The sequence below is a fragment of the Musca vetustissima genome, unplaced genomic scaffold (assembly GCF_032173495.1).
Source record: "Musca vetustissima isolate MV318-11 ecotype Yass unplaced genomic scaffold, APGP_CSIRO_Mvet_v1 utg20295, whole genome shotgun sequence".
Classification (NCBI taxonomy): domain Eukaryota; kingdom Metazoa; phylum Arthropoda; class Insecta; order Diptera; family Muscidae; genus Musca; species Musca vetustissima.
In genome coordinates this window covers 1,222-26,179 of record NW_026888215.1, presented here as the reverse complement: position 1 = coordinate 26,179, position 24,958 = coordinate 1,222, and the positions used below count along the sequence as shown (strand labels likewise).

The 24,958-nt window shown below is 34.1% G+C and overlaps 1 protein-coding gene across 1 annotated transcript in view; it reads left to right on the top strand.

Annotated features, from left to right (window-relative positions):
• The window catches only part of LOC133336012 (protein unc-13 homolog 4B), a 50,114-nt gene extending 30,564 nt beyond the window's left edge, over nt 1-19,550 (top strand). The window contains exons 3-13 of the mRNA XM_061544303.1: nt 4,003-4,343; nt 4,459-4,506; nt 4,665-4,824; nt 4,886-5,700; nt 5,785-5,999; nt 7,140-7,420; nt 7,478-7,636; nt 10,712-11,077; nt 11,132-11,392; nt 19,138-19,307; nt 19,367-19,550. Of these exons, the coding sequence (XP_061400287.1) occupies nt 4,003-4,343; nt 4,459-4,506; nt 4,665-4,824; nt 4,886-5,700; nt 5,785-5,999; nt 7,140-7,420; nt 7,478-7,636; nt 10,712-11,077; nt 11,132-11,392; nt 19,138-19,307; nt 19,367-19,550 (3,000 nt within the window). The remainder of the gene's footprint in view (nt 1-4,002; nt 4,344-4,458; nt 4,507-4,664; nt 4,825-4,885; nt 5,701-5,784; nt 6,000-7,139; nt 7,421-7,477; nt 7,637-10,711; nt 11,078-11,131; nt 11,393-19,137; nt 19,308-19,366) is intronic.
• The last annotated feature ends 5,408 nt before the right edge of the window (nt 19,551-24,958 follow it).

The following is a 24,958-nucleotide window of genomic DNA, read 5'->3' as shown; positions in this document are numbered from 1 at the left end:
TGTGGTCGAATATGAGCTTTTGCGAAAGCCAAACTGGCTTTCCATTTTTTCATAAATAAAAGGGCTTTCATAATGGTATCTGGGCTTTCTTAATGGTACCTGCTACCATAGCTTGTCCAGGCTCTATTCTTGAAGTTATATTCAACGATAACCCTCTGACCAATTCGGTTGAACTTTTAAATGGTAATTTTTAGTACATCTATTTTATCGGTGTTCTGTATTTGTTTCTAGCCACGTTTTTATTTTATTTTTTGGCAGTAAGACGCAATTGAAACATGTTATTGTAATATAATCTTTTTAAAATGATCTATTAGAATCGAAATAGGTGTAGAAACCAAAACATAGTAATTATAACGGTAAATAAAACTACAATTTCAGAGCGTTTCCGGTAAATAAAACTTACTCGGCCAATTTTGTGTAAAAGCAATAGGGCTGCTACAACAACAACAACAATTTCAGAGCTCATTTGTTTGCACTGAAGAGTTGCTTTCCTTTTCCTTTTTTCCAATTTCCTTTTCCATACATTATAGTACGTTTACATTTAACCGGATTTCTTTAACCCAGTGGGTTTCAATTGTCAATTCCTTTGCATATATGTCAAATAAATCCTCATAAAGTAGGTTAACCCGGAAAAAAGTTTTAATGCATGTGCCGTTTTCTCATTTATTTCAGAAAGTATTTTTTAAATACATTACCCGATTTAGAAATCAAAAAACCAACACGATATGTTTTTTTAAGTTATTCTGATTTTATATCTTCGTTGCTTTATTCGGCTTTTATTATATTCGTTGCTTTAGTTTTGGCCTCCAGTTTATATCGTTTTCTTTTGGTAGCACGGTATACCCCCCAAGTATTTCTCCCGATCGATTTCAGATATTTTGTATGACCACCTCATGGTAAAATAAGTTCGTACCGACCTAATTTAATAACTTTTTAATTTTTTGTGATTTCTCCTACTGGTGGTTTTAAAATCTGACTGTAACATTTCGTGATAAACACATTTAAGCGTTTAATGCATAGTAATATTTTCATTTTCTTCTACTATTGAAATTCTGCAATTCTTAATAATAAAATAAATCGATACAAAAGTACGAATTCGATTTTTACCTAGAAAATTAGGTTGTTGTTCAATCAGAACACAGAAAATCGAGGTCTCAATGTACATTGAATAAAACAACAAGTGTTAGATTGACGTCATTCGGTTTGTTTACAAAAACATTTCCTCATCAAACTAAGAGTACCGAATAGGCTCTTCGGTAAATATCTTCAGTGGAGTAGCCATGAGATGAAAAAAATATATAAACACAAATTTATGGGTATGTTTATAATGCTGAAGGCAATACAATCAATTAATAAAATTAATCTATTTTACCAAGAAATATTTTAAATGGAATGTTTTCATTCTAAAATATCAGTTTAATATCAAACCCGCACTCAATATACTCTTAGTATGACCCCAATTCTCTTGTTAGTCCTATATTAGAATATGGTTCTGTTGTATGGGATCCTCAATATGCAATATATTCCGATAAAATCGAAACAATGCAGAAACAATTCTTACTTTTTGCACTGAGAGGTTTACATTGGAATAGTGACTATGTGTTCCATTCTTACACTAGAAGGTTAAAATTATTTCAGTTACCTTTATTAGAAAGTAGACGTATTATGTTGAACATTATGATGGTACTAAAAATATTAAAATCCCTCTGATTTCCTAATTTCATCTATTAGAATAGATATCACCTATTATATGTAGATTTTCATTGCACACATTATTTTATGGGAGATCCACTCAGTTAAATATGTATTGATTTTAATTCTGTGTACTCTAATGCAGATTTTTGCATGAATGTGAAACTTATAGCCTATAGCCTAGAAAATGAGGATAATGTACAAATTAATTTGTACATTATCCTCATTTTTATGTGTTGTTAATGCACAAAATCAAACTGAATTTCTACTGAATTAAGCAATTTCAATATGGCAATGCTGTAGAAAATAAATTGATTGTTGTCAAATTTGTTTACGTTTACGAAAATAAAAATTAGAAATAAAGGCAAAAATCAACATTTCTTCAAATTTGGAGCTGTTTTATCTTCATTATAGCTGTTACTTTTCCTTCCTGTCATGTATCAATTTCAAAAAGATGTAATCCTAAAAAATATTGTAAACAAATGTCAATATTTTCTTCCTACACACAGACAAACAATAGTTTTGAAAGAAAAAACTGGTTCATAAATGCAGAAACTCTCGTCTGTCAGGGGTAAATTTTAATTCAAATTAAGAACTTTTTAATGCAAATTAAGGCTGTCGTCTGTCTATGGTATAAGAAATGAAGGCAAATTTCAACCATTTCTTAAATTGGGACCTCTTTAGCTATGATCATATTTTGTATTCCTCCATTATGTCATGTATCTATTTTCTAAAGATGTAATCCCGAAAAATATCGAAACAGATGTAAAAAAATTCCATCCTACACACAGACAAACAATTGTTTTGAAGCAAAAAACTGTTTCGTAAATGCAGAAACTCTCGTCTGTCGGGGGTAAATATTAATTCAAATTAAGAAATTTTTAATGCAAATTAAGGCTGTCGTCTGTCTATGGTATTATAAAATCTAATATAATTGTATTTTTAAAAGAGTAGTGCAACTTAATAATATGCTGGCTGTTGGAGTAGATACTGTAGGTGGTTTTCTATTCCCTTCTCATATTCCATCATGATGCGGATTGTGGTCTGTACGCGATCCCTACTAAAGGGGACGTCGTCCCTCGGTCGGCAGGGATGGAAAAGTGAGGCGTGGGAACGTTCGAAAACAAATCTTAGCATGATTAATATTGAATAACCATAAATATATTTTGTGTGTTAATCGTTTAAATAAATCCGGCACAAACTGTGGTTTTGTTAAATCAGTAACCAGTTTATCAAAAATGTATATACATTTTTTGGAAAATATTTCTGTAATCTATATCTATCTATAAAAATTAATTGCTGTGCGTTAGTCTTGCTAAAACTAAGCCTTGAAATGTTCGAGGAGATCTAGGGAAAGTTTAAATTGTAAGAAAAACCCATAGTACCATTATAATCAGGTGGTACCATTATATAGTGGTTATATGCCTGATGTTACCTATTCGTATTGAACATGTGACTACAGAATCACCTCAATATGCCATTTACCGAAATATTAATTGAGGAAATCGAATAACAAGTAAAAACATCGTTTCGATGGAACTTTTTATACCTTCCGATACGTAGATTCCTTAAATCGGTCGGGACATTTTTATGGCGACTATGTTACAAAAATAATGTTCAAATTTACAGATACTCAGGATTAAAACGTTAAGCTATAGTGCTTAATTTCTGCAAAGAAGTTTTATTCACAGAAATCCGTTACGCGACATTATAAAAATGTATTTAATCCTCTAATATCCCGAAATAACATACTACAAGTACTACAATGAAAATGGAGGGGTATTAATTTTTGGTAGGAAGATTTGACACCACATGAGAAAATACCAAACAATAGGCGGTACAATTATATATATGACGCTACTCGGAAATATTCCATATTTATGCATTTCAAAACTGAATAAAATATCTATAAACTCAAAATGTCTTTCACAATATCGTAATATTTGTGTAGTATTTTCATAAAAGTAATGCAATTAAAAAAAATTATGTTCCACACACTGTTACAAAAGTACTTCTGTTCACCGCAATTACAAATGAAAGGAAAACCGTTGTAGATCTTGAATATTTGAATAATTTTGGATAAATGTGACATTTTAGGTATTCAATATATCTTTAAGGCTTGTGAAGATGTGAGGCAACAATTTGAAATCCAAATTTAAAGGATAAAATCAATTGAATCCCTTGAATGGCACCGATCATTGTCTATAATTTGAAATATCAAATTAATCATATTTTATTAACTAACCTTTTATTTATATTTCTTGTTTTATTTTTTGTTCCAAACCAACATTGTATTTTATTTTCTTACAGATCGAGGACTTGTATGAGGAAATACTTTTCGAAATTACTAATAATATTGGATGTGAAGCAAATGATGTGTGCAAGGAGTCTCTTATTGAATTTGCTCAAGAGGCTTTCAAAATACCCAACCAGAAACATGAAGAAATACTCGAAGTAGCGCAAAGAAAAGAACTCCCTAATATTCGTTTGAACGTGGAAATAATCAAGGCTGAAAATCTATTACCAAAGGATTCCAATGGATATTCCGACCCGTTCGTTACCATTTATTTAGAGTCAAAAAGTTCTCATCGTTATAATTCATCCGTAAAGACTGAAACATTAAACCCAATATGGGAGGAGCACTTCTCCTTGTAAGTATTTGGTACATGTAAATTTTAGAATGCAAACTGTGGCAATACTTACTTTACACTGAACAAAAGAGATCAATTAGCCTACTAACGGTTTTTGTTTTAATACTATTTTCAGACCAATTACCGATAATCCTAGAAACGAAGTTCTTATAATTGAAATTTGGTAAGAAACAAACATGTCCAACTATTTTATTTCGCAAAGATGTAAACGAATAAAAGAAAACTGAATATTTGAAATTATTAATGGACTATAATCGGAACTAAATTGTTGCTCTATTCACTATAATTACTATAATTCATATGTCTTACATTTTATTAAAGGGATTTTGATGCGGCTGAAACCGTTAAGGAGAAAGTGAATAAGCTAATGGATGTTAAAGGTATAAAGGGATTACGTAAATTAATGAAAGAAATCGCTGTGACTGCATCTACTGGAAAGCACGACAACGAATTGATTGGAAGGACTGCCATTACACTGAAGGTATATATAACTACTTTATATTTTCAAAGACGAGATGTTAATAAATATTACATTTTTGCAGTCTATTCCCGCATCCGGCACAACCGTTTGGTATAATTTGGAAAAGGGTAATAAAACCAAAAGTAGAGGTTCAATACTTGTTAGCTTAGCATTAAGCGCTGAGAAGAATAAACACGTTGCGGTGCAGGAACACAGACATTTACTTAAATTATTACTCATGCATGAATTGGAGTCATCGCAAGTCGCTAACTACTGGTGGTGCGGAAAGTTCAGTACTAATGCTGAGACAATTAGATTGCAACACGCTGTTCAGTCCGGTTTATCCAATTTCGAATGTGCCTTAAGTCAGTGGTCGGTTTATGCAACTATTCACGAAGAGCACCCTCTAAGCTTTTCGCTATTTAACTCAATATTAGACACAGTAGTGCCCGTACTGAAGTGTCAACTAAATGAGTCTGAAGACGTAAAAACATTCTGGGATGGGGTAAAACGAATTCTTCCATCTTGCTTCGCTGTTCTAAGGAAAATACGTGCCAAAAATGTGAGCGACAAACAAATACTCAAAACATTGTGTGAAGTACTAGACATTATATCAAAAATAAAAATGCTGGATTTACCCAAAACTGTTGAATTATTTTCGCCCAATGTATACGGATGGGTATCCCGACCAAACGATGACTGCACCATCGACAGTGTTATTATCGATGCAATACATTCGGGCACTAAGGAATGGCTTGAGCATATAACAGAAGCCAATCGGAAAAGTTCAGACCTCATGTCTGACGATGAAAACCTGCAATATTTAATAAAAGTAATACAAATGATTCGGTCCGACCTTCAAAGAGCAATGGAGTATTTCGACAAGCATTTTTATCAGTAAGTAAATGAATAGTAATATTGTAGTACGACTTGCCTTGTGCCAAATATTTTTGTGTGTATATGTTATATTCTCCTTTCCAGAAAAATAAAAGTTAACTTTTCTACGATACTATATAAATACTACGATGAAAAAATAGCCGAAATTGCCTATACGATTGTTCGAGATGTTTGCAGTCACATCAAGCGCATAGATGTTCCCGATGACAATTTCGAAGAACTTCCAGACATTGATAATGTTAACATGGGAACAACTTTATTTGAGTTGTATTTGGTATTAAAGCGTTATCTAGCAATGGGTAAGAATACGAAATATACATAAATATAAGGGTATGATTAAAATATTGACAAAAAAAATATTTTATGTGCTACTTAGAAATAATTATATGAGTCCACTTGTAATAAGTATTCTTTGTTTCCAAAAATCTTTTTATCCATCAAACATTATTGATAAAAATAAGTTATATATATTTTATTGATTTATATAAATAACTGGACAACAATAATATACTGATAATCGTAATATATTTCACCATTATTTACCAACTTCAGACAATATTTTAGTTTCAAAAATCATGTTAATCGCAACAATATATTAACTAGCAAGTATTCATTTTTTTTATTTTATCGTGTTGAATTTCATCGTGGTAATGAGATAAAATATTTATTGTCTTCCATATAACTATTTCTCTTTTATAATTATAGCTATTTAAAAAAATGCTATAATTATAAAAGAGCTAGATTCGTATTTATAGTTCCCGATTAGTTTGCAATCGACGTATACATTGTTATGTTTTTCGTGTAGAATCTCTGTCTGAATGTTCAGGCGCCCATGATTCTCGTTTCTCTAGAATGGCAACGGCCGTTTCTCTTTTTCAACTCCTATCAAATTCACATTAATTTTTTGTGCAGTTAATTATTATTGAAAGATTTGTTCTTGTAAAAATGTAATTCTTAGGAAAAGAATTACTTACGGATATTTCTAATTGCCCTATAAAGATATCGAAACTTTATAGGCAATTCATTCGATTTCATGTTCTTAACTATGATTGTTTCATTCTTCGAGTATATTGTTCTTAATATGGTGTTCGTTCTTCAGATATATTGAGTTTTGACACAGCAGGTGTTTAGAAGATTATAGATCGCTACGAAAGTATAAATGAAGTAATACGGGAACGAAAAACTGGATGGCAATTACATATTTACTATGACAAATTTGTAAAGTAAAATGTTTTTTTTAAAATATCGCCATAAAAACATGCATACGAAAACAATTCACTAACAAACACCACGTAGTGTTAACTATTACTTATTTAAATTATTTAAAGTGTTTATCAATACGTCTAATTTAAAATTTAAAAACATGACCATTGTATTTATTGAAGAAATAGTTTTATACCTTTGTAGTTGTTGTTATTAATTTTGAATATATATTTAAGGTAAGGGTCTGTGTCCTAATGATGAACTGGCAATTGAAAAGTTCCACCTATGGTTCATGCCTGGCGTAACTCATTGGCTAGCGATATCTATAATCAAAGCTCTTAATCGCATTGAAAAGGCAATTGAATTGGACGAACTGAAGGCTGTAGATGAAACTGTAAAGTATAGCTCATCCGCCGTTGACACATTGGCAATATTTTATCAGATCAAAATCTTTTGGCAACAACTGGATTGGCCCGATGCCGAAGGTTCCTACACGTTTGTGGCTAAAATAGTGGATGTATGTATATATTTATATGTATATAAAACATCTAATATTAATATTTTGCTTTATTAGGATATTTGCCGTTGTTGTGTCTTCTACGCCCAAAGGATGTCGCGTCGCGTTAGTGCTCTATCCAATGACAATGATGAACTGTTTCGAGTGTCTACGGAATGGTGTTTGGCCATTAACAACATAGACTATATTAGACAAAGTTTGCCGTCATTTATAAAGGTAATAAATCTGAATAAGAAAATGATTTGTTTGTATTGTTTTCGAATTTTGTTTCCAAATCTCGATCCACATTAGGAAATATTTGAACTATAACCAGTATCTATTACGTACGTGGTCACTCCTCTATTTAGATCTTAATATTTATAACTATCATTAGATTGATATGGAACCCCATGATTTTTTTACGTTCCATACAAAATAAAATATTTTTCGTGAAAATTAAAATGATCAAAAGGGTATCTGGATAAAAATGAAACTATGCAAATATGACCTTGAAAATATCGCATATTTAATCGCAGATATCGTTATTTTACAGACATTTAAAAAACGTTAGTCATTTTCATTTCCCATGAAAACATGCAACCTTTTTAACGAATATTATAACATCTGTAGTCCTATTCTTCAACTGTTAAACGACATAATTGCCAACGATGGTCGATAACTGCAAATTTGCATTGGCTTATAATTTCGTAGATTAACGATAATATTCGGTTAACGACCAAAATAGAGTAGTCACTAAGCCCTACCGAAAAATATGAAAAAGTTATGATAAATTTTAGTTTATGAAATATATTACCGATATTTGTCGGTAACATTGAAAAAAATTACAGAATTGCACTACTGGTATTCATGTTAACAAATTTCTATAATTAACACTTCCATTTGAAGTTTGATAGTTTGCCTACTTCTATTTCATGCACATGCGGTTTTAGCGACAAAGGTGCAGAAAAAAATAAAGTCATATAAATTATAGCATGTACTTTACTATAAACATTAAGATTTATGATAGGTACCAAGAAGTAATTAGAGGTATATTATAAAAGTATATATGTTCCCCTTTTCGATTTAGGGAAACCCACGTTTTTAATCTGGGAGATATATACGGATACAATCAGCATACAATCATTAGCATCATATATTTGCCCGTGTTTTTCATTTATTTCAATTCAATTTATTAATCAAAAAACTCCTCATTGGGTTACAAATTGATAGAAGGCGTATAATAAAGTATCTTATAAAATTATAAAATTACGAACTAAAAATTCCCTAACGCACATTTTTCTAATTCTTACATATATGCTTAACAAACCGTAATGTTAATTTGTGAGATATCAACTCGATGCTGTAAGCGAGCCAGATATATAATTCTTTTATTCCAAAGAACAAAAATATTGCAGCAATTTAATTTTAAAATTATGTGGTGAGATTGAGAAATTTTTCAATCCAGGGGAAGCTGGTTCCACAACCTACCACTGCGAACGGCAAAAGAACGTTCCAGGACCAGACTTTCAAAGCTTTAGAAAAACAGACATTAATAAAGCATGACCAAGTTTGTATTTAATGTGGAATGGTAAAAAATTGTTGACTTTGTACAATCTCTTGAGGCAAGAATTAACTTTTGAGCAAATATTCGTAATATGGGATGAAAATTTTAGATTACAATCAATATCAAAGCCAAGCCAAGTCACAGACTGCGAAGAATTAATTGATTTCCCCTGCACGCGTATACTTCGCTGAATGGATAAATCACGACCACTTTGGAAAATAATTAACTTTGTTTTGTCAACATTGATATTAATACAGTTAAGTGAAGCCCATCTGCAAATTCGAACAATATCACTTTCAAGTGCAGAAATGCAACCATTTATGTCAAGACATGGACTAGACGTAAACAACCCGAAATCGTCCGCATATATATTCAAAGAAGAATGCTGAACACATTCACAAACATCAATAACGTATAACATAAAAAGGAGTGGACCTAAAATTGAGCCCTGTGGAACACCTGACGAAAATCTGAAACGCAAAAAGAATTGCCGTCGTATACAATTTTTTGAGAGCGGTTGGAGAGGAATGAAGACACAAGATTGCAAGATGGTAGAGAAAAATTAAAAAGATTAAATAGCTTGGAGCGGTGATTGATAGAATCAAAAGCTTTAGAAAGGTCTAAAATGCCTAATATACTATAATATATATACATTTAAAAAATTAATTTTGTCGAGCGAACTAAAAAAAGTCAGTGTGAGAAGTTGTAACATTGACACCCAGTATGCATTGTCAGATTGACATGTTTTTATTTTTGAGTGGTCCAAACTGTTACAATTTTTCTAACAAACATTTGACTTGAACATTTAATTTGTTTGCCTCAGATACCTGTCATTGGCCCTGTAGTGCTTTGTATCAAGAATTATTAACCCTTTGTGGTCAGTATTTTTTTCCGTAAGCATATAACAATTTTCTGTTCAGAAATTTAATGCAACTAAATAAGATATGAACAAAATTTGACATCGCTACATTCTTACATTCGGGAGATACATTGCATTCTTTCTGAAAATAAAAGTCCAATATCAAGAAATGCAAAATCGACGAAAAAATCGTTTTAAAATTGTCTTTTTATTTATTTTATTTTATCAAAAATAATTCTGATGGCCGAATTCGTAAAATTCGAAGCGATTTAAATAATTTGGACAGTATATACAAATTAGTACGTCTTTGTAGTCTTTTCTATACTTAAAAGCTCACAACTTTGTTTTTTTTTTAGATTTTTCTTTTGATATATGTCGTCCATAATCAGGTCTTGACACACAAATTCTAAAGAATATATATATATATACTGGCTACATATGAAATATAAGCTTTAAAACATTTTGTTGCCTGTGCGCAACATTGGGCCATAATGGGTTAAGGTAGCACAAATATACGGTACAGTACGTTATCGTAGTGTACCCTATTTCATGATTTACGGGCGGGAACAATGGCATATTTACAAGATGATACAGAATGCGGATTCATTCCCTTGTCTTTGTTTTCTATCAAGCTTTTATATTTCATCATAAGATCAAAAAACACCATCTTGAATGTCAGAGATATTTATATATCTCTGACATTCAAATTAAGAGTGAAGGAAGAGAGTTTTCGGAGAATTCATAAAAAATAAGACTATTATAATTATGTAAATATGACTGTGAACTAGTGTGAAGAATGTAACAGCATTTGTTTTTAAATTCAATTAGAATATCTACTCCATATTATTTCTCATATTTTATTAACAGTTACGGTTAATCCATTTTTTAGGAACTAGGTACTGACGATGTAATCAAACGATTGGCTGAATATCGTACGAATCTCGAAGCTGAACGCTGTGAAGTTACTCTCAAAAATGTTATTGATAACGCGCTGGACACAGAGCGAAATCAGATTTTAGAATTAATCGAGATATTAGCTCTCAAAATGGCACCGCCAATTCGAAGATTTCTCGCGGAAGGAGCGGAAGTTCTGCACGAGGACTCAAATTCAATGGAACGCCTTATGTTGTATTTGGAGTCATCATTAAGCACACTCTATGAAACGTTGAATGAAGTAAACTTTGCTCGGACTTTAGATGCAATCTGGTCGCAATTGTCTCTTATTATGCACGATTTAATTAGAACGAATCTCGATGTACGTATTTAAAATATTATGAAACGATTAAATTTATAGAAAATATTTTTTCAGAAACGTCGACCACCAGCTTTCTTTCAAAATTTACGCAGCACATTGAGGGTAATGATTTCATGCTTTAAAACTGGAAATACTGTGCTATCTAATAATGAAGAATTAGCCGAAATTGAAAGAATTTTAGAACTACATGGATTTGAGACAGCAGATCTAATTCATCAGTATTATTTAGAAAGACTTGGACATCAAAAGGAAATGTCAAAGTCCAAATATGGTCAGTTAACAATAAAAGGGAAGATTACTGAAACAAGTTTAGTGGTAAGTAATTAAAAAAGAGGACACGACTAATGTATATGATTTTTTTTTTGAAAATAAGTGTTATATAAAATCAATATATTTGATTTAATTTTTAATTAATTTACCTTATATATCTACCTTGGCCCATTGCGTATGTCCTGAATTATATTAGGCGAGTTTACTTGCGGCAATTTTTATCGTTCTCTTTTGAACTTGCTTCATGCGTCTATACAAGGCAATTCGGTTGCAAACATATGTATATTTTCTGAATTGAATTATTTTTTCTGAAATGACACTACAAACAAAATACACAAAACGAATTGCCAGAAGATTGTCGGTACGAGCAATTTTTTCCCATTTCTATTCCCCTTGCCCCTCTCTCCTGCACATAAAGACTTGCGGCAAGTAAACTCGCCTAATCTTAATTGGGACTATCGATAGTAGTACAACAAAAAGAAAATTGCATTTAAAAGGTAGTCTTAATTTATCTACGTTAGTAGGTGAGAGAGTTGAGAAAACTGACAAGTAAGATTGACTATATACAGTGGCGAGCAAAAGTTTAGGAATGTGGGCAGTCCTTACAGAATCTTTAATGAATGAAATGACAATATAATGGGTCGATTATGGAAAGCAACCAAACTCCAGATGCGAGTTCAACTGGCAACGCAATTGAAAAAACATTATGAACAAGGTGTATTTAAAAAAGTGTATGCATCAGATACAATAACAAATATTTTACAAAAACAACATTGTTGTTATAGAAATTAAATTGTCATGCTGACAATAAGTTTTTGACAAAAATAAACAAAAACATTTATTAATTTATTTTTGTCAAGAACTATTCTATGAGGAATAATTAATGAATTTGTGTATTCTTGGGTTATTGGCGGTTTTAGGTCAGTGAAAATAAAAGTTTAAGACATTGTGGATTACAATTTATTTTTCCTATGGAGTGGCTTCAAATCTTGCCTTCTTAAATAAAATTGAAGGGCTTAAATCCCCGGCCAAAGACTAATGGGTCGATTACGGATGGCAATCATAGTTTAGTTGCGTTGCCAGTTGGCAAATTTGCATTATGGATGGGAACTGTTGTCAACTTCAGTTGCTGCAAATATAATTTTTCGGCAAACATTTATTTCTGGTTGCTGTTTATTGGGCCGATTACGGATGGCAACCAAAGTTTAGTTGCGTTGCCAGTTGCCAAATTTGCATTATGGATGGCAACTGTTGTCAACTTCAGTTGCTTCAAATATAATTTTTCGCAACCATTTATTTCTGGTTGCTGTTTATAATAACTGAACGTTGTAGGCTTCCCATAATGGTTAATATTACTACAAAAGAACAATTTGAGGTCCTTATTGCCCGGATGGAAGCTCACCCAAAGTAGCACGCGGCGTGCGGACTTTTGGTCAAACCAAAGCCACTATCGATGATGTGTGGAAGGCCATTTCAGAAGACTTTAACCGCTTTGGCCCACCAACACGCATTCCAAATGAATGGCAGAAAGTGGCGAACATCCTCTTTTGGGTCCATGATATGTACGTGTGTATCATCACTACATCCCCTGGAACTTTGTTTTCGAATAAAAAATTTTATTCTTCCCTTTTTCCTCCTCCGTTAATTTGGATACAATCAACATTTTACACAGTTTTCCTCTATTAGCCGGATAACTTCGGCGAAAACCACCGACATTGTCGGTTGAGCCATGCCAAGGTTGAAATCATTGCTATGGGACTTTTAAAAACTTCCCTCCACAAAAAACATCAGAGCTGCACACATTTTTGAGAGGTGGAATTGCTGTTGACCGCCTGGCTTTTCGGAAATCAGGGTTTAAGGCTTCATCTGTGTACAAAACGGCATATTTTGGTAGTCGAAAATACGCCTTCAAGCTTATTTTGATGGTAGTTCTAATAGATGTATCTCTTAAATGCCTTGAACATAATTTTCATCATCAAAAAAATAGTTCCACTGAGCATATCATCACATATAATTAGTTTTTCTGAAATATTTTATTCACTTTTTTGTTTGTTTACAATATTTCTAGTTGTAGAAATGTCAAAACAGTTTTATCGAAGCATTTCTAATAAGAATTTGCAGAGAGTCAAAATTTTTCCTTCTCAAGAGAGAAAACGTCACACAGCTGATTAAAACAACAAACAAATTGGCAAACTAAAAAACAGCATTTTTATTAGAAAAATGGATAACATTTAAAAAGGGTTGTGACCTGTAAGTTTTAACTATTTAATGATACAAAATCAAAATAAAATTCACAAAACAATCAATTTTCTTGAGAACAATTTTTTGTTTGTTTACAAAACATAACAAAACAGCTGATTAAATATCAGCTGATGGTACAAGAAAATTAAAACTGAGTAAATTTTCCTTGTAAGAATTTGCAAATACTCAGTAACACAACTGTCAAATCTGCTCTCTCAATTCACTCTCTTTTACTGGACTTTTGGGTAAACGAACAACATTTTGTAATCATTTGTACAAATTATTGAGTAAACGAACGAACCTAATCATAATAAGAATTTTCTTGTACCATCAGCTGATATTTAATCAGCTGTTTTGTTATGTTTTGTAAACAAACAAAAAATTGTTCTCAAGAAAATTGATTGTTTTGTGAATTTCATTTTGATTTTGTATCATTAAATAGTTAAAACTTACAGGTCACAACCTTTTTAAATGTTTGTGGGGAACAAACAACACCAATTTTCCGCTTGTTATCCATTTTTCTAATAAAAATGCTGTTTTTTAGTTTGCGCCAATTTGTTTGTTGTTTTAATCAGCTGTGTCCAAACAATCTTTTTACTGGATGTTGTTCGTTTACTTTTTGCAGTTTTCTCTCTTGAGAAGGAACAATTCGTATTTACTCTCTGCAAATTCTTACTGAGTAAATATTACTGGGAAAGTAAACGAACGAACCTAATGTTAAGTTTAATTTCAATTGCGTTGCCAGTTGAACTCGCAACTGGAGTTTGGTTGCTTTCCATAATCGACCCATAAATCATGGAAATTGTGTTGGCCATATAAAATCTTTCCATAGGCTTATTTAACCTCCGCCGAGAATTGTGACAAGCACCAAGGGACCGACTCCAATATAGGCTAACATAATCTCCTCGATTTTATGAGTAGCTAGGGTTTCTAGACAGATTTCAACACAACATAAATTATGTGGACCAATCGGCGAATGGGGTTATAACTGAATGTATGAATTATGTAGTTTTCTTAAATTTCCATTATTATCTTTAAATTTGTCCATTTTTGAAATCGAAATGTAATATTGAAAATATTTTTGACAATTTGTTTTACAAACAATAAAGTTTGAAACCATATGATTGTCACTTACACCTTATTAAATACACCTTGATTATGAATATCAACTTTTCTCAGTTGCTGTCGATAATACTGTTCTGACATTTCTACAACTAGAGATATTGTAAACAAACAACAAAATGAATAAAATATTTCAGAAAAACTAATTATATGTGATGATAAGCTCAGTGGAACTATTTTTTGATGATGAAAATCATCAAGGTGTGTCATTTATTAGAAGGCATTTAAGAGATAAATCTATTAGAACTACCATCAGTTCTGTGAGTAGATGCTGACGTTTAGAGAAATGTTCAATCAACTGCTCATATTAGCTTGAAGGCGTATTTTCGACTTCAAAAGATGCCGTTGTGTACATAGATGAAGCCTTAAACCCTGATTTCCGAAAAGCCAGGCGGTCAACAGCAATTCCTCCTCTCTTAAAAATGTGTGCAGCTCTGATGTTTTTGTGGAGGGAAGTTTTCAAAAGTCCCATAGCAATGACTTCAACCTTGGCATGGCTCAACCGACAATGTCGGTGGTTTTCGCCGAATTTATCCGGCTAATAGAGGAAAAACTGAGGAGGAAAAGGGAAGAATACATTTTTTTATTCGAAAACAAAGTTCCAGGGTGTTGTCGGATGTATTGATGATACACACGTACATATCATGGACCCAAAAGAAGATGTTCGCCACTTTCTGCCATTAATTTGGAATGCGTGTTGGTGGGCCATAGCAGTTAAGGTCTTCTGAAATGGCCTTTCACACATCATCGATAGTGGCTTTGGTTTGACCAAAAGTCTGGACGCCGCGAGCTACATTTGGGTGAGCTTCCATCCGGGCAATAAGGACCTCAAATTGTTCTTTTGTAGTAATATTAGCCATTATGGGAAGCCTAAAAAGTTCAGTTATTGTAAACAGCAACCAGAAATAAATGGTTGCCGAAAAATTCTATTTGAAGCAACTGATGTTGACAACAGTTACCATCCATAATGCAAATTTAACAACTGGCAACGCCACTAAACTATGGTTGCCATCCGTAATCGACCCATAAATGTTTCAGATTTGGTATTATTATACTAATTTCGTACAATTTTGCACTTATAAGAAAAAAATCGCTTATTTTTTAATATTTCGTTTACAATCTTTTCTCTTTTTAAACTTTGAATTTGTGAAAATCACCATGGATTTTGTTTTATTCCTCTTTTGCTCTTTGCCTTGGACTAACTTTGTCCATATTCGATCAACTCGATTAAGATACGGGTTTTAAGCTGGCCATTTGAGCAATTTAAATTTTTGGTTAGCCAACCAATTTCTAACAATTTTCGAGGTGTGCATAGGATCTACATCTTGTTGAAATTATAAATCCTTCTTTTCTCCACATTTTCTAATAATTTGGTTTAAAGAATATTGAGATAATTATCCTTCTTCTTCTTGATTTCGCTGAAGATGTTCATGTGAGAGGCGCGTAATATTTATTCACATCTGATTGGAAACGGCTAATTTTAGTTTCAACCAAATTATATTTTTCCAAACCTCCAATGTCCAATTTCGTATTTTTTTCAAAATTTCAGACGTGCTTAACGTCTTCGTCTTTTACGAATAATTTGGACAATATTATGGACTATTTTTTAAATATTTATCTATTTATCTGCATGACTGTCCAATATTATTAAGATCTACTATTCGATCTTCAATTTCAACACATATTTTTCTCGTTTTGTACCTACAAATGAATCAATAAAAATGCCAATAATATTTTAGAAATCCCACTTTAACTTTTTAAAGAACACACAAAATCGACATTTAACCAAAAGTAAATAAAAAATAACGGTAAATTATAAGTTGACAATTGCAAAGTAACATAAACCAACACGACAAAAGGGTACGAATTTCCATTTGTTGCGGTTGTCCACGATAACCAGAGTTGTAATTGTTTTTTTTTTTTATTTTGCACAAACAAATAGTGAAATATTTTAGCTAGAGCAATTTTTTATTCGCGTTTTAGTAAAAAATTTACCAACATTTACCACACTTTAACTTTTTAAAGAACACACAAAATCGACATTTAACCAAAAGTAAATAAAAAATAACGGTAAATTATAAGTTGACAATTGCAAAGTAACATAAACCAACACGACAAAAGGGTACGAATTTCCATTTGTTGCGGTTGTCCACGATAACCAGAGTTGTAATTGTTTTTTTTTTTTATTTTGCACAAACAAATAGTGAAATATTTTAGCTAGAGCAATTTTTTATTCGCGTTTTAGTAAAAAATTTACCAACATTCGTACCTTTTGCACGCCATTGTAAATTAGAAAATGTAATATGCATTTGTCTATTTCACTGTCTTTTCTGTTACAAAATAATTAAGAAAATTTGGATTTACGAAATCCACTCATGTACTCTTGTAAATCCTTGTTCGCTATGCAATTGACAGTTGAAATCGAGCTGATTTTGTAAATCTAAACGTACAATCACAGTTTCCAATATTAAGGGGACCCCCCCCCCCCCCCCCCCCCCCCAATTCTCGGGGCCAAAATTTTTGTTGATATAATTCGAATCTACACTGATTAAAGAATGTCTCTACAAAATTTCAAGTGAAAATCTCAAGAAATCTTGAAGATATATCCGATTTATTGTGTCAGCTTCAAGTGACGGCTGAAGGGCTTCTCAAACTTTAAACGCGTTTTTCTCTAAACATTTTTTTGCGAATGGCGGGCACGATAACTCAACAGCTAATAATCCAATCGGTTCCAAATTTTGCAACGTTTCTCTGGGAGTGTATAGCTCTCGTATGAACTAGGATAAAGCCAATCGGTGAAGATCTTCCTTATTTTTTAACTTGGTTTTTGGTCAAAAATCGGCGATTTTCCAAAAATATTTTTTCAAAGGTCCACCATTTTGTTAATTTTAGAGCGAAGTCAATAATCCATGTACATGTACTCTTTCTAACACCGTTGGAATTTTCGGATTCCGATGTTCCAGTGAGTAGTTATCATACCCGCCATCAAAAATAAGGACTTTGATTACAAAAAACAACAACAAAACAATAACAAATTTTTTTTTTAATTATTTTTCTTCTCTTTTAAATCTTCAAATATATATGTGCAAAGTTACAAACCTTAACAAGCATTGGTATTGACTTACCAGCCCATTGAAAATCGTGAAAAATTAAAATCGAGAATGGGTGGGGTTCCCTTAAACGTAATTAAACGTACTGGCAGCGTTTGCCTATAAAAGCACGCTTTCAAATCAATATTTTTTATTTGTTTATTTTTTTTTGTCGTTTAATAATCTTTATTTTAATAATTTGTTAAAACTGTTCAGCTTTTGTTTTTGCCATTTTTTGTAACACAACGATCTTAAATTTTAATGTAAACGAACCGCATACATAAAATGTTGCCATTCCAGTACTTTAGACATGGTATAATAATAGAAGGTAACAGCAAGTGTTGTTGTACAAAAAACGATACAACAACCACATGGAAATTTGTTGTTGTAAGTTCTACTAGTGTCAACTCATTTGACAGAAAAATGTAAACAAACAAACAAATTATCATCAAATTATTTTTATTTTGAAAATGAAATATTTTCGAATCCTCAAAATAAAAATTGAAAAACATGAATGAAAATCTTTCAACGTTATATTTCTATCGCTTCCACATCTTTCCTATAATTGAGCCATTGCCACATATATGTGTAACACATATGAAAATGCCGGGAATAGCGAGTTATTCCTTGAGTTATAAAGATTTGCTTCCTGAAACTTTCCCAGCAGGCAGATTGAGTAAATTGAATACGGGAGCATATTTAATAAAGAACAATTTCAAATTGTATGCGTTCCCAATTTTCCTGTTGGGTGATTTTTAAAAACATAATTTGGCAAATTCATATTGACACTAGTATTACGTTGGAATCAAATCAGCTGGGATTTGCTGTTACCTTTTATAATTGTACCATGTACTTTAGAAAATTTTGGTACAAAAACAGTGTTGTATTTGAAATTAACACAATTCCGCACACGATTTGGAGCAAACTGGAGATAATTAGTCGATTCAATTTTGTATGGTAAATTGATTTAGCAATTAAATTGAGATAATGTAAATTGTCACGATAAAAGATATGGCCTTAACATTTCTGAAGAAAAAATTTTCCAATATTTTGTATGTATATTTCATAGTCGATATAATGCCACTTATACTCAAATAGTTCACCACATTTCTTTACAATTCTGTAGTAGAACCTTATTTATATGGCATTTGAAAAATCAATAAAATCGTTTTTTTTTTTCAAATGTGATATGATTGAAAAATGCAGTGCAAAATCTTCAGTTAGCTTTGTTAAATGTAAAGCTAAATGCAATTGAAGTCATAACACCTTTAACAATGTTTTTATTAATACATACACATTTATATCGAATAAAATAGTTAATATACTTTTTCATTGCAGTTGCATATCATGAATGCTAGAAACATAGTTCCAATGGACAGTAACGGATCTTGTGATTCCTTTGTTAAGGCTCATTTCTTGCCTGTAAATAGATTTCTGGGAGTACAGCCCGTTAAGACGGCTGTGCACAATAAAACCTGTTTCCCTCTCTATGATGAGACATTCACGATGTAAGTAAATTTTATGATTTTTTTTTTTTAATATTTATTAAATGAATTATCACCAACAGTGAACTTAATGAGGAACAGCGAAAGCAAAACAGTCTCATACAGTTCAGTATCAAGGATAAGGATCTATTTGGTATGACAAATCAATACATTGCTGAGTGTTACATATCATTTGCTGATATAATGGCGCACGAAGATGAGCAAATTCATATGGAATTATCGCGGCCGGAATATATAAGTAAGTAAAATATTAATGTGAAATTGAATCATGGACATTGTTTGATATATTTATTATTTTTGTTTAGAATATCAAAATATTATATTTTATTGTAGAAAAAGCTCAATATAATTTATTTCGAGGGTATAAAGCAGTTGCATTTAACATATTGGAGCAGTTGTATTTAACATATTTGAACACAAAAAATACATTGTATATACGTAATATTTTTTCATAGATTTTAGATGAATGCAACACAAAATAAGTCTTGATTTAGATTAGGCGAGTTTACTTGCGGCAAGTCTTTGTAGGAGAGAGGGGCAAGGGGAATAGAAATGGAAAAAAATTGCTCGTACCGACAATTTTCTGGCAATCCGTTTTGTTTGTTTCGTATTTGTTGACATTTTATATTTATTTAAATGTGAAAAAACTATTGACATCAAATGAAAAAAGAAATATTTTCGAAACCGAATTGCCTTGTATAGACGCATGGAGCAAGTTCAAAAGAGAACGACAAAAATTGCCGCAAGTAAACTCGTCTAATCTAAATCAAGACTAACAATTTTTATACCCTTCACCACACTGTGGTACAGGATATTATGTCTTTGTGCATATGTTTGTAACAGGCAAAAGGAAACGAGATGGATACATGGTTCCTTTTGAGAATATGCATAGAATCACTTTTTAAGTCGATTTATGCATGTCCGTCTGTCCGACCCATATCCGCAGTACTATGCAGGGGTCTTACATTACGTTTACAAGATGTCAAATTTAACAATCACTTGCCCAATGTGAAGTCCCCATGTGTCATAAAAAAATCTATTTATTTACAATACAATTTTTCTATTATATTGGGTGAAAATAAATCCATTATTTTTATAGGAGGCCTGTTGTGCGCTCTAGGAAGGAAAGGTATTTAGATTGAGATTATTCTTAATTTTTAGTCTCCCTATTCTTCTAGGAATTCTGTGTTTTTGCTGAAGTCCTTTATTGTTTTCCATTCACATCCCCTTAGGTCATTTAGTTCAGGAATCGTATCGTTTTTCAAGATTTGGGTTCGGATGCATGCAAAAGCCGGGCAGTGGCATAGGAAATGTTCCAACGTTTCGTTGTGTTCCCCACACGCTCTGCACCTGCTGCTTCCCGAACACCCAATCTTGTGTAAATGTGACTGCAGGTTAATATGTCCTGTGAGAACGCCTATCAGTCTGCTTGTTTAGCGTAAGTATTTGCTTAGTCTTATCCTCATATTTGTCTCCCCATAAGATTTTTGTGTTTTTCCAATCCTCTCGTTTTTCCAGAGTGTTTTGTGCGCCTCTTTCGCCCATGACCTCATTTCTAGACGTGAAGTGCTAAAAGGTTTTGCACTGTTCACAACTATGTTGATTAGGTCCATAGCACGTCTGGCGAGTTGGTTTCCTATGACTCCTGAGTGTCCCGGTACCCATATTATACGTACAAGACCAAGTCGTGAGAATTTGTTTATTGTTTTTATGCATTCCAATACAGTTTTTGATGTAACTTTTTTGGATGTTATTGCATTAATAGCATGTTTGCTATCTGTCATGATATTTATGTTATTATGCCCAGAGTTAGAGCTTAACCATCTTAGACACTCCGTTATAGCTTGAACCTCCGCCTGTAGGATCGTATTGTGATCTGGCAGGCGAAGTGAGATTTCAGTCCCCGGTCAATAAAAAGTCTCAGTCCCGTCTTTCCCGCTAGCCGGGAGCCATCCTGTAACAATAGTTCCCCGGAGGCATGTGTGCTAGTGTTCCGCTGTTCCATGAGTCTCTGTCCGGTATCAGGATTTCACACATTACTCTTGTTCAGGTGATTACTCTTGTTTCAGGTATTCGATCTGACTCAAAGTGGATAATTGAGTATCCGATCGTGCGGTGTGTTGTGTTCGTTGTCGATCCACTCGTTCATGGCTTTAAGTCTTAAAGCTGCGATGACCGCTTCGTATTTTATTTGGATGTCAACTGGGTGTATATACAATATAGTTTCCAATGCCCTGGTTGGTGTTGTCTCATTGCCCCGCATATGCCTAGACAACAAGTTCTTTGGACCTTCTGTAGTGATATTACATTACATTTTTTTCCATTGCTGTCCACCAGACTACAGACGCGTAAGTTAGAATTGACCTAATAACGCTCTTGTAGATCCAGTGTACCATCTTTGGGTTGAAACTCCATTTAGAGTCCACGGATCTTCTACACAAAGACCAGCATCTATGGGCCTTTTCGACCCGTTGATGTATGTGGTCTTTCCATCTAAGTTTTCTATCTAGAATGACACCCAGATATTTGACTTTATTTGATATAGCTATCACATTGTTTTGAAATATTGGTTCTTCATACTCTCCTATTTTTGTCTTTCTAGTGAAGAGCCATATTTCCGTTTTGTCCGGATTTACGTTTAGACCCCTCGGCTTCGCCCACTTAAAAGCGATGTTTAACGCCTTTTCAGTTTTCCTGCATAGTAAGTTAGGGTTCTTTCCCCTTAGAAGTATTATAACATCGTCTGCATAACAGACTGGTTCAAAACCATCCTCGGTTAAGTTCCTTAAGAGACTACTGATAGTGGTGATCCACAGGAGTGGTGACAGTATCCCTCCCTGCGGTGTCCCTTGTCCTACTTTGTCCCTGATAGTTATGTCTTGTAGGCTATAGTTTATCCATCTATTCCTTAGCATATGGTTGACCCAGTCTATAATTGCCTGGTCAACACTAAAGGCTTCTAAGGATTGGATAAGTGTTTCGGTGCTGACATTATTAAAGGCTCCTTCGATGTCAATGCAGACTGCTAAAGTGTACATTTTCTTATCGAAAGTTCCTTCATTGTGGTGTACTACCTCATGTAAAGCCGTTTCCACTGATCTCCCTTTTACGTACGCATGTTGTTTATATTTCAGCGTGTCATTGGGGATGCTGCTCATGGTGTCGATTGTCCGTTCTATGGTTTTGAGTAAAAATGAAGTAAGGCTAATTGGCCGGTAGGCTTTTGGTGTTGCGTAGTTTGCATTGCCGGGCTTGGGTATGAAGACTATCCTGGCTTCCTGCCAGGCCTTGGGTGTGTACCCAAACCTTATACATGTGATATATAGTCGACCTCTTTTTGTAAAAGAGCAGGGAAGACGTTGTCTGGCCCTGCCGCTTTATACGATGAGAAGCTCTTTATAGCATCTCGTACCATTGATTCATCGATCTTAGGTTCCACAGATCTTGCTTCCCCTGTTACCGTAACGGCATCGCTTATGGATGGCTTCGGTGGGTGGGTGGCGTTCATCAGAAGCCTTTTTGTGACTTCAGTTGTTTCCATCCTGTTGCCATCACTGTCTACCATCGTTTCGGCTTGAGTGTGGGTTTTTGACAGAAACTTGTTTTATTTTTGAGACGTCGTTTACGCTATCGACCTGTTCACAGAAGGTTTTCCAGGAGTTGCGTTTGGCGGTTCTTGTCATTTTGTTGTATTCTTTCTGCTTATCGTGGAAGTTGTCCCAGTATACTGTAGATTTCTTGCGGCGTGCTCTATTATAAAGTTTTCGGACCTCTTTCCCTTTATTTCGAATCTCACCGATCATCCAGGGTTTTTCGAAGGCAGATTTCCTTTCTCGAAGAGGACAACTTTCTTCGAAGGACTTTACTATTGCTTCCGCTAAGTTATTGACATTTTTGTCTATATCGTCAGTGCTTAGGCTGTCATAGTTATGTTGCCCTAGCCTCTCTTTGAGTAATTTACCGGATTTTATCCAATTTGTTTTGGACTTGTTTCGAAAGTATATGGTTTCGGCGGTGGCCGTAGGATTTTAAACCTAATATATCTGTGGTCCGAGAAGGAATATTCTTGTGAGACTCTCCATTCTTGTACCTCGTCTAATTCTATTAACGAAGGTAGGTTTGTTGCCTATGTTAAGAGTAATTAGGTTGTTAGTATTAAGATAGTCTAAGAGGGGTTCACCCCTTTTGTTAGTATTTGTACTACGCCACGCAATGTGGTGTGAGTTAGCATCGCTACCAATCAGTACTTCGTTACCTGTTTCTTTTGCTCTCCTCACCAGTCGTTGCAGCTCCGCCGTTGGTGGTAGTATCGGCGAGTCAAACGGGAGGTAAACTTATGCCAGGTAAATGTTCCCATTCCCATGCTTCAGTATGGTTGCGTCCAGTGTTGACAACTCTGTTGACAGCATACGTTTTTGTGACATATTATGCAGGATCTCGGTCGGGAACCTGTATTTGCATAGAATAATTGGCAATGTATGTGGTTTAATCCAGAGACCTTGTTCTTAACAGTCCATGGTTCCTGGATTAGACCGATGTGTACATTACCTTTAATTAGTTTTTCCATCAGAGCCATTGTTGCCGTCTCACTCCGATGGAGGTTTATTTGGATGACTTCGATCATTCTTCATCCAAAAGGCGATCTTCTGGGAGTCTGTTATCTTCTCGATCTTGAAGTAGACAGCGTTTGACACGTAGTGGGCCTTGCCTTTAGTCTTGGCCAGACTTGCCATTGAAGACCTGTCCAAGCCTACCACAAGGAGAGTCCCGTCTTTGTTGTCCTCTCTGTGGAAGACTTCCCATTTTTTCACCAGCAGTGTCTTGTTTTGCAGACCAAAGACTTGAAGCATGTCCTCTGTCGTGAAGTCGCTGCCCCAGCCTCTGACGAAGACCGTAGCTTTTTGTAGGTGGCGGATGTCTCTCTTCCTCACAAGCTTTAATTTGATTGCCTCGTCCTCGTGGGGGCAATACTCGCCGCTAAATTCTTAGTGACCTCAATGCTCTTTGAGGACTCGAACTCCACATTAGGAAGCTCCCTTTGAATTCGCAGCTATTCAAATCTATGGGCTCTCCTCCTTGCCGCAGGTGCTTCATGATCTTTTTGTAGAACGCATTCATCACCTCATCATGTGTCTCCTTTTTGAGTTTACCGGATACACTACGTTCATCGATTACAGTATAGCAGAGCTCGTCCCTGTAGCGCCTTCTGGCAACCTTTGCATAATACGGCGGCTCCTTACCGATTGTTGCTACTGCCTTCCTCTTACGCGAAGGCCGGGCGTTCCTTTTGGGATTCCCTGTCATGACGGAAGATTTCGGTGTAGCGCCCGTCTTCTCGATATTAGAGCCAGCTTCGCCACCCTCAGTCGTTGGATTCTGTGGACAGCCTCCTTGACTAGGGGTCATGCTAAGCCGTCTCTTGCTATCGGTCGACGTGAAGCTCTTTTTCTTTTTTGCAGGTTTGGCATTGGTCTGCTCCTAACCCTCTTCGCCGCTTCCGAGGAAGTGGAGGGAAGGTCAGGCTTATCCTTCAGGGCATCCCGTTCCTGTTTGATTTTGTTTCTCCGGTTCATCCTGGCCAGTTTTCGCCTTTGTGCCCCAGATAGCTGCTTTCTTTTTGTTGTGAGCTTCGCTATGTCCTTGCTCACTTCTTC